The sequence below is a fragment of the Pyrus communis genome, chromosome 12 (assembly GCF_963583255.1).
Source record: "Pyrus communis chromosome 12, drPyrComm1.1, whole genome shotgun sequence".
NCBI classification, from domain to species: Eukaryota; Viridiplantae; Streptophyta; class Magnoliopsida; order Rosales; family Rosaceae; genus Pyrus; species Pyrus communis.
Window position 1 is genome coordinate 18944252 of NC_084814.1, and position 11316 is coordinate 18955567.

The 11316-nt window shown below is 36.0% G+C and overlaps 1 protein-coding gene and 1 long non-coding RNA gene across 3 annotated transcripts; both read right to left on the reverse strand.

Annotated features, from left to right (window-relative positions):
• Positions 1–2986: 2986 nt before the first annotated feature.
• On the reverse strand, positions 2987–5656 carry LOC137711542 (uncharacterized). Of its 2 annotated transcripts, XR_011065066.1 has the most exons (4): positions 5055–5656; positions 4441–4583; positions 3757–4358; positions 2987–3272 (listed from the first exon to the last, which is right to left on the reverse strand). It is a non-coding gene; the product is annotated as an uncharacterized lncRNA (long non-coding RNA). The 2 variants fall into 2 exon arrangements; XR_011065065.1 differs by having other exon boundaries at positions 2987–4358; positions 5055–5653.
• Positions 5657–9121: 3465 nt separating this feature from the next.
• Positions 9122–9897, reverse strand: LOC137711745 (uncharacterized). Its single transcript, XM_068451000.1, has one exon. It carries the CDS (start codon positions 9538–9540, stop codon positions 9349–9351), a length of 192 nt encoding a protein of 63 aa, XP_068307101.1. The 5' UTR covers positions 9541–9897; the 3' UTR covers positions 9122–9348.
• Positions 9898–11316: the final 1419 nt, after the last annotated feature.

The window sequence follows — 11316 nt, forward strand, 5'->3', positions numbered from 1 at the left end:
TAGAAAATAAATGGAAGAATGCTATCCCACGTAATCCTGCATTTGCGTTCTTACCTCTTATTACAGAACAATTCCGGAATAATTCTGGTTTAATGGGAGGGTTTTGATTCTTCATTATTGTTATTCTGCTGCCTTTACCTACATATATTTTGATGACATTTCTGCAGTATGGTTTAAATCTCGGACAAACCATTCGTTGCGCATGACATATCAAACTTCAGGAGACGAACAGTAGAAAAAAAGAATAAGTCGCCTGAATAAATAATTTACGATACCATGCATAATGCATCGAGTTCTTTTATTTCTATTTTTTAATTGTTTCCTGATATATTCTCTTCTAACAAGTATTATACGTTATTGTCATTCATATAAGTCGAACCTGAGACATCTTCTAACAGGTGAAGAAAGATACTACTAATCCGTAATACTAATTTTTCAAATCAAACACTTCACATGTATTCCTAGTAGTCTAGTACTGTTGGTGTTGGACAGTTGGAAAGGCAGGGCGCAATACACACGTAAAATCTTAGAGGTTCTTCTATAATAATCCCAACATCCCAGTAATATCTTGCAGCAGATGAGATGAGAGATTCTGTCCAAGAGAATATGGTGATGTAGTTACAGTGATCGCTTTTTGCCATACAATGTGCTCACAGATGCCTGGTTTTCTACATATAATTTTAATACAACTTTGAATGAGATTAAAGAATTAGCTGGAGACTTACAGCTGCAACCAGAATTTTGTCTGCTTCAAATCAGAAAATTCCAGAGTTGAGGCGTAGTCGACATGAAGAGCATGTTTGCGCTTCCTCAAAATTTAGAGCCCATTTGATTATCATTTTAAGTTTTTGATTTTTTGTGTTTAAGATATAATTAAAGAAAATACATGGAGAAGTGAAGGATGAAAAATGGTAATGGGAGAAAGGAGAAGAATTACAGAAAAATGAACAGAATCTTAAAAGTGATAATTAATAACTCACAATAGTTCAGTTTTTGGTTTTTAACTTTTATGTATATAGCTTTCCTGGAACGTTTCTTCTATATATCTCCCCACAACCTTCCTCCACTCTATTTTCTTCATTTCTCTCATGTATTTTCCCTCCATTTTAAGCACAAATTATGTAAACAAAAAACGAAATGGTTATCAAATAAAAAGAGAATCATGTCGCTTCTACCTGATAGTAATAAGTATTTTTAAATATTTTAAAACTTCTTGTCAGTTGAAATAAATTGATTTTTAAACAATTTATCCAAGGGTAATGGGCGGGAAATTCCCCCGTGCTAAATTTTGGGCAGGCCATTCTTTGCACAGAAGATAGTGATGTCGGTTCTATTCGACAGTGTATTTAAAACCGACACAGAGAGATTCGGTGAGGGATTTGAGGGGAAATTACAAAGAGATAAATACAAAGGGAGGGATTGGGGGATTTGACGATGGTTACAGAGAAAGAAAGAGTGAGGGTGGGAGGGGGGGCTAATTTTTGGGTTCTTCCTTCCAGATTTTTTCTGTAAAACCTTTTGGGTGCAATTTAATTTCCTTCCCCTTTTCCATGAAAGAAAATTTTGAACCCCACAGCTCAAAACTCACTCATATGTCACCCCTCCTTGGCTTGCCATTCTACTCATCTCCCGGTTGTTCTTTCTCTCCGTTCGATTGGATTTCAGTGAGTTCTTTGTTGTCCTCATGATTTCCCAATGGGATTGAAATTTCGGACTTTGTGGTACTCTCTCTCTCTCTCTCTCTCTCTCTCTCTCTCTCTCTCTCTCTCTCTCTCTCTCTCTCTCTCTCTCTCTCTCTCTCTCTCTCTCTCTCTCTCTCTCTCTCTCTCCCCTTCCTATATGTATGAATTGAGTTTTGAAGTGTGTGCAAGTGAGTGTGTTCTCTAACCAAGCTTTCAAGGGGAACCCATTAACGGTTTGCTTGCTAGGGGATTACAGAGACTACCATAATAGGTGAGAACTATATCTACTTGAGCAATCATTCCTTTTAAAATAGTCTCAAAAATTCATCATATATCAATAATGTCTAAGCTTTACGAATTCACTTGTAGAAATGGAGCAGATATCATGCCTTGACAATTTGGAAGATGACACCCAAAATTTAGCATGTGGGAACGGGTAAAATTTGAAGACCTCAGAAACGGGTGAAATTTTCTTTTGAACTCTTATGAATGTATATTGGCAGATAATTATTAGTTTTGTTTATTTTTATTTATTCAAAAATTGAAATTGTCATTTTTATATATTTTTTAATTATTAACATATTTTCTGTCGGTTATGAACCATAAAATGTGTCTTTATCCGACAGGAAGAAAGTGTTAGCTTTATTTATTTTTATTTATTAATGGTTAGTGGTGTCAGTTAGGAGTGACACAAACTTGCTTTATCTGATAGTCTATCTCAATATTTAATGTCACCTGTAACCAACACTACTGTTCTTTTTTTATTTTAAAACGCTTTGCATTTTCTTGGCTATTTAAGGGGACTAACCAACATCCACTACAACAGAACTAGTCTTTTGCAGCACACAAAGAGCGCCATAAACGGTTATCACATCATGAGCCCTCAAGCAGTAAAAGCCCATGTCATAAAAGATGTTTTGTCAAACACGACGTACTCTACTAGCCGTGAATAATTTAAGCAAAACACGTCGTAAATTCCTTTCAAGGCATGCCTTGCGTGCCTTAATTGGTATTAGATAAGACATTAATGGAGTGTCATAATATTGTGAAAACAATTACGACATACCTATGTGCCGTAATTTATATCTGATACGGCATTTGTTGAGTGTCATAATATTGTGAAGGCCATTACGACATACGTAGTACATCATAAAAATAGACTACCATAAACAATTATTGCTAGTTTTACATCTGTAATTTACATTTATTTTAACAATTCATTTTTTATAAACTTCACTTCATAACATCTAAATAAATATTGTAAAGAATACGATAAAAAGATAACAATAATGATCATAAACACATTAAACTCAAAATACTTGGATTAATTAGTAGAAATTGTCAATTACAGTACAATTGGAAGTTTTCACACAGACAAAAAATTTGAATTGTTTTGTTCCTCTTACAACTGACGTACATCCTAAAGTTGACAGAGAAAACTAATGATGGCTACAAAGTAGCATCATACCAAAAAAGCAATCTCCCAAGCACATTCTCCATGTCCAAAGAGCATCCAAGTGATCACAAAAGTGCACCATACCAACAAAAAACAAAGCAATTCCTTAAGAAGTGTTGGGCTAATTCTCAAACCTGTAGGACCAAAATATATATAGCTAGTAAGTAATAGAAAAACAAGAAATACTAAAGTCGAAATTTATATAAATTTAGTGAACCATCGCCACCAAAATTAGTATATTTCAGTCAAGAGCTAGTAAAAGGAGACGAGTTCAATTGGCCATGCGGTTGTACTAAGAAGTGCGTCATCGAGAAGAAAAACTCACGTGTTGGTAGAGGTAAGTTTATCCCAGGTACAAGTCTCACTAGTTGGAAAAAAGTTACTTTTAGATCAGTGCAAAGCCACAATCATCAAACTATAACATAAGCTTTTAACTATTTTGCATCTAACATAAAAGGAAGTAAAAGCCAATGCTTACACGCAACTGAGCAGCTGATATATATGAGAACGAACACTAATAATAACACCAACAAACAGAAAAGGCGTAGCTTAACACTAATAAATAGGAAAAAAAAAAAAAATCATCCATGGTGGCTCACAAAGTCTATGCCTCCATACCTGTGCTCCATGATCTTCATCACTTCAACAAACTTCTCCGGAGAGAACTGCATGAAAAGCATATGTTCGATAAATGAATTCCTTACCGAGGTGCTTTTCTAATTTATCAAGCGTTATAATTCGACCAACCTTCCATTGGATAATAAATGGTCTAATATTTCAATTGCACTCAATTAAACGTGGTGTAATCATTCGTTATATGGGGTTTAGTGACATTATTAAATGCATATCATGCATGACAAAGTTCAGGACAGAGGAAAAATGGCTTTCGTGGTGCCAAGGATTTCAACATGGCAAGTTCAAAAACAAAGTTATGAGCATTATGATTTATTGGAATCACATTGTAACCAAGATTACGTAAAGATGCAAGCATTACTTGAGAAAAAGAAAACTTGTCCGTATATTGAATGGTACGACAATGCTTATATAAAAAGAAGGAAAAGAACTAGTACATCATGTCTTGCCTTCAACTTCTCTCCAACATTCATCACGGCTGCAATGTTCTCCAAGCTAAAGGGCCATTGATCAGCATTGAGACGCAATGAGAACATGGTTGCAGTTGAGCCACTTTCATAAGAGAACAGTATCACGCGCTTGCCATCCTGTTATCAAGCAAAACTTGTTAGACCAAAATTTTCAGGTCGACAAGTCGAGCCTTTTGGATAAGAAATTTATGGCATTTACCAATGAGCTGTGCTTGTTGTGAAGAAGGGATACAAATGCCACATAAAGATATGCAGTGTACATGTTTCCAACTTGCTTTGGTACAAAGTAGTTGGTACAACCTTAGCATCTTCGTAAAGGGGCTTAGCAACTTGCTGGGATGCCTGTAGTTAAATAAATAGTGAACGAAGATTAGCAGATATAAGTCAAAACGATGCTCACAATCAAAAGAATCGAGAATGTTGCAAGTATCATAGGCTAAGCCACCCAATTTGATTGGTGGGGGAAATCAAATGGCTTGCCCAAGAGACTCATTTCCAATCTTTTTTTCAAATACAAAGCACTTAAAAGAATTATGATTCAAATTTCACAGCAACTCAAGGGCAAGCAAACAACTTTCGTTTTCAACAACTATCAGCAATTCCTTGGTGACACGATGAGGGAAATCATACCACCTACTCCTAAACTGCAGAAAACTATCCAGAAATTCATGAAACGATGTATCACTAGCCACTGACAAGAATGGGGCAGCAGCAACACAAAAACAGTGAAAATATTAACAACAAATTGATTATTCGGTGTTAAGTTTTCAGCTTTTGCGAGTCGAGATGTAATTGACATAGCAGTAATTTTACCTTGTCGCCAAAACTCCTTAGGTTTAACTTCAGCTAGCGAGAGAGCTCTCTGTTAAGAAGATCCACCACTCGCTGCGACTGCAGGGCGTTCAATTCGCCTTCGTCAGCACCGGGCCCAGCCGCCACCGCCTCGTACTGGGGCAAGTAATTTACGAAATTGCCATCCCGAGCTCTGCTCGGCACCCACTCACCTTTCTCCCACATCTGAACCCTGCTCCCCGACGGCTGCGCCGTAGCAGCAGTGGAAGTTTCGGGCATTGGATTGCTGCTTGAAGAGCGATTGGTGGATTGAGGTGAAGAGCGTGGGATTGGGATTTGGATTGGGCTCTCGAGGGATTGGATTGTTGTGGTCTGGATTCCTGGGGACGAAGATCTTTTGGGGTTTTGGGAAACCCTTGCCTCCGGCGGGTCGCAGGTGAGAATTTCGGTTCGACATGCTCTACCTCGCGCTGAGTCCGATCCGATTTCTATTGAGGGCAAGTGAGACTCAGAGAGAGTTCGACGTGGATCCGCGTGTCGTCGCGCTAAAGAGAGACTGAGAGATGAGATCAGCGGTTCAAGGAGAGTAAAGTGAATTGGAATCGTCTTAAAAGATTGAAGTTTGATAATTCATTAAGGCGCCATTACTTCCCGCTATAGATTTGGGAAGGAATCTGAAAAGATACCCATTATTTACGACGTGTTACGCGCCACAAAAGATAGGAACCTCAACATATGAAAATTTTATTTTACGACATAACGCGTAAATATTTTTATTTAACGACTGGCACAAAAGTGATGCAGTGAATGCAAGATTATTCGCAAGTATTACGACATAAACCTTATGAATGTCGTGGATAATATTATTTAAGGCATGCTAGTACTAAATGCCGTATATTTCAAGTCATAAAAGGTCCAAATTGTTGTAGTGATCAAAAGTCTTTTCGTGACGTAAGCAATGATGTTGGTTCTTTTATCCTCCAGTACATGATGTTGTGTCGGATTTTTGCTAATATCCAACAATAATAGGCTTTTGTTGTCGTTTTTTCAAATGACACTAATGGGTACTTTTGTAGTAGTGACCTAGTCATGAGAGACATAAACCTTATCATTCATAAAAGAAAGAAACAATAACAAGCATAGAGCTAGGTCAGTAACCTAACCACTCTTGAAAGAAAGGTACAAGGGAAAGAGAAGGAGGAGGTTAGGCGGTGGGGGTGGACGTGAAATCTAACTCTTTCAAACAAAACCTAGCTAATAGGTAAGAACCTGCAAAACAAATTGCAAAACCCCAAAAACAAATGATTAGGGAAAATAAACCACACATTAAGAAGGTGAGACAAACTTGTATACAATGATGTGTTTGACCCTATGCAGAAAAAAGACTTGCATACACTAGAATGCTCCATGCGGGACAATCGTGTGGATACCGTCACACTGGCATACCTTTATGTTCACGGATATCAATTGACAAATTGATTTTACTTGTTGAAGTTAATCCACCACTTCTTGGTTAGCTTCACCAGAAAGATATTTTCCCTTAGATGAAAATATTACAATTTTACATCGCTAAAGAGAAAGCTCTTCAGGTTCCAATTTGTGGTCGTTTGTTACTTAAATTTCACACAAAATCATACAAAAACTAGAGTTGTCCCTGACAATCTAGTGGGAAATTTACACAAAATCATGTGAGATGTAACTTGGTTACTAAAGCTGGTCCATTTTGTAAGTCCAAACACATGGGAACTCAACAAAACTTCCTGGACTTGCATGGTCCATAAAAATAAAGGTGGAACATATTCTGCATCACCCACTTGAGTTCCTCCTGTCCCCAGAAAATTGTGTTCATGTCAATGGTTTCCTTCTGTGGTTCTCAACATGTTTTTCCTTCCATCCATATGTGGAATTAATCTTTGCCACTTTTAAGCCCATCACTACCTCAGGTCTTCTTTTTTTGGCTATAATATTGTACTTTATTGCCAAAACAGCGTCGGGTTTATCCAGAGAATAAACTTTTCCAAACCCTAGATGTAGTGGTAATATCATCGTATTTATAAAATTAATTAATATAAAGGTGATAGGACCAACTAACTACAATGTGAAGTATATCTTGAATTTTATGCATGAGCAAACAATATGTAGATTAGGTTCACTATATGAAGATATCACGTGCTGGCTGCTCCTTATTCTCTGTTGTATATTATTTCCTACGCATTTAGACATTGAAGCCTTGTATGAAGTCAGCACCTGACAAAACGATGTTTTCAAAACATGACCATCTTGATGTTGAGGGGAATACTCATGTAGACTGAGCTGAATCTACCAGTGACAAACGATATACTTTAGACTATTTTGCTTTCGTTGAAGGAAATTGCTACATGGCGAAGTAAGAGCATAAAGAGGTTATTAGGTCGTGGTCAAGTTGAAGTTGAGTACTGATCCTTTTTATGATGAAACATCACATCTATGGAATTGGATGAGTGAAAAATATCGAATTTCCCTAACTTTCATTTGTAATTGTTTTTTTTTTTTTTTTTTTTTTTTGTCAAATGTGTTTTGTTGGGAGATTATAAATTTGGTTGCATTATATAACTTGGCATGTCACATCATGTGCCACATAAGATGATTTATATTTTCAGTCTTTAAAAATAATCTCTCTAGCATTCCCCAAAATTCTAGACTTTGTACTTTTAAAATTCAATAAATGAGAAGGAAATGTCACGTTTTAACACTAACAACAGTTTTCCAAAGCCTTATGGACATTTTTTGGCCGACAAGACTAGGTACTCATGTCTACATGAATTGGGAGAGCAGAATTCTGCATGATCTCCCGCCAACTGTTAATACAGAAGACCTCACTACAAAAGCAAAGGTTCAAACCTAACTTGCTGCCCAAGTCGTGTGGTATTGGACTAGGGTTATTGGACTCTCTAGCTATCTTTTGTGGCCCAAGTTGGAGGGTACTTCTCCTTGTTGTGGCTGCTTGGTCAAAGGGCTGTGAATCAAGACAGTCGTGGACTGGAAGTTCAATATACTACTGTCTTTTGAAAGATTACTTAATGGGCTTATAATTTTTAGGATGATTATCCATGAATTCCCTAACATAACAAATCATGGACAAATTTCTTAGATTCTCCTTTTCATTTACAAATGATATATCACCAGAGAAGAAATGTTTCAGTCTCAAAACCTCGTACGCGACAAATGCTCTTACTAACTTGAGCTACTAACTTCTTTCCTTTTGGAGTGAAAACCGTCTTCAAATCAGAAGAGTAAAAGTCGTCTATTTGGCAAGAGAATAAGGATAGTGGCGCTAACTCTTAAAACAAAATATAATAAGGAAAGGATAAGAGTAATGATAATGACAACATGACAATGATAATGGAAGAATCATTATCCATACCTAAAAATTTGATTAAATCGTTCTTGTAATTAGTACATGGGTTAGACAATGTATGAAATTAATAATTACTAATCCAAGATTATTATAGGTGATTGGATTACAATGAAATGAATCCTCCCAGAACAATGAAGGAGTTTCTCACTCATTAATTTATAATGATTATAATAAAATCCGAAATATGAAATTGATATATGTTCATATTTCTACTAATTAATGAAACACTCTTTGTCAATCCAAAGAGGATGAAAAAACAACTTAGTCTTCTATCACATAAAAAAAATGATGAGCAATAATGTAATTTCACAGGTCCAAATTTTACTGTTTTTTATTGAAGCTTTACCTGTTACATTCCACATCACTGGAAAAATGGGTAGAGTCAAACCCGGAATGTGATGGGAGCTCAAGCCGGAATGTGACATCACCTATAAATAATGTTAAAATATCTCTAATATTAAAAATAAAAAAAACCCCCTCACTTCCCTCACGTTCTCTCTCTCTCTACCTCTCTCCTTCTCATTTTCTAAAAAAATGTGTAAACAAATGCTAGTAAAGTTTATGTTAAAGTTCTACGATGCACCTTTGCATTTCGGTTCATTGGACTGCTGGATTCGCATGACTGGATTTTAACCGTTCTAATCTATCCGTTCAAATATCGATGCATTCCAAAGTTATTAACTTTAAAGAATACAGAACAAAGTACAGTTGCCATTTCATCCACCAAAAGGCAATCAAATTTACGCCAACTTAGTAAAAATAACTCCAAATATTTACACAAAACCAGAAACCCGCATCACAATTCCAAAAAGAAAATTAAAAAACAAAAACAACTAACAAGGAAGCCTTAGATACAAAACAAAAAAAAAAAAAAAAAAAAAAAAAAAAGAAAAAAAAAGAAGCCTTGTTCTTGAATGGTTAAGCAGCAGGGGCTCCAATCAAAGGAGGAGGAGGATGTTGCGGGTAGGTAGAAGCGAACGGAAGACTCCTCAGGATCAGAAACCGAACCCTCCTCGGAAAAGGGGCCGAGTGAAACAAATGCTCCAAAACCCTCGCCAGCAACACCGTGTACTCCTTCATCAGCTCCGTCACCACCGCCACCAAAATCATTTTTTTTTTCAAATTTTCTCGCTTACCCAATTAATAACTCAAATAACCCAAATCAAAGAAGCAAGCTTTTGAGTCTGGAAATTCCTCACCTTCTCTCTCTAGATCTTCACTCTCTCTCTCTCTAGATTCTGGTGTTTGACAATTTATAGGAAGTACAAAACGAGTGAAAGTAGGTGGTGGGTAGTGGATTTATGCGGAAGGACATGTGATCTCATATGGTTTTGGTTTTGGTTTTGGTTTTGGATTTGGGTTTGGGGATTTTCCAGCGGCGCCCACGGCTCCCCTATCTAAATGTCCAGGAACTTTCCAGACTTTCCAGTGTGCTTGGCTGCCACGTGGACGTTGAGACGAGTTGACTCGTTGTGAATTCAGGGTCCGGTTTTATCTGGAATATTTTTTAACCCAAAATAAAAGAAAAAGGAGGAAAGCAGATGACAAAAGACGGAGGTCACTCACTGGCCGTTGGCTTTTCTCAATCATTATCCGCAGGAGACCTAAATTATAGATAAAATTTATAAATTAAATAAGGAATTTTATTATAAATGGTTTTTGAGATTGATCAAACTCATCATTTTGATCTCTCACTTTTAAAATCGATCAATGTTGTCCCTAACATTCACTATCACACATCAATTTGGTCTTTCCGTTAAGATTCCGTCAACTATTCTGTTAGTTTGTATATCGGACCCACAAATCCAATGAAATAGTGACACGTGGATTTACACAAAAAAAGGGTTTTTATTGCAAATAGTCATTGACATTGATCCAACTTCTCATTTTGATCTTTGAGTTTCAAAAATCGATAAATTTGATCTCTGACTTTCAATACGGCACATCAATTTAATCCTTAATAAGAATGAACACGTTTATCAATGCTTAAATCATAATTCAATTATCAACTTTCATGTCATTTAGTTTACAAAATTTTATCTACAAATTTAGTCTCTATAGCATTACCCTTATCCTTTGTGTCCTTTCAATAGGAATGAACATGTTTATCAACGCTTAAGTCATAATCCAATCATCAACTTTCATATCATTTAGTTTACAAAATTTTGTCTACAAATTTAGTCTCCTTAGCATTATCATTATCCTTTGTGTCCTTTCACTACGCATTGCAATTTGCATGTAGGGGGTGTAGTCAATTTGGATTTCATAGGATTTTCAGACTTTTTTTAAGTGACAAATTTGAAAGAATTTTAATAGATTCACAATTCCATGTGGATTTTGATAGATTTATATGGATTCCTATTATAGATTTGTATGGCTTTTTTTTCATGGATTTCTTAGTATTTTAGTTGACTTCTACAACATAAAATAAATTTCTTTCCTAATTCACAATCTGAAGGGAACATAATCATACATCTATTGATATAGAAATACAAACCAATGAAATATGTAAATAGAATGGGTCATTGAGAATATTGATCCAAGAGTTTGAATAATTGTAAAGAATAGCTTCTGCTTTAAACATCATATCCATTCAAGAATGATGATTTCAAGTTCAAGAATAGCATATCCAATCATGAATAATAATATATGTGAAGGAGTACCAAATGGCAATCGAAATTGAATAGGAATATATACGGGCAGCAAAATCCTGGAATAACCATGGCAGAAAAAAAAAAAAAAAAAAAAAATTCCATTTGAACTCAAAAACATGGACACCAATTATTCGTGGAAAAAGAAGAGTGCAAATGGGAAATGCCCAATTCAGAAAATCAAAAGTGCAAATGAGAAAATCCCAGTTCAGAAAAAGCACGATAATCCCAATTC

Excerpts from the sequence above, each read along its gene's own strand:
- LOC137711745 (XM_068451000.1), bottom strand. The coding sequence starts at position 9,540 with ATGATTTTGGTGGCGGTGGTGACGGAGCTGATGAAGGAGTACACGGTG.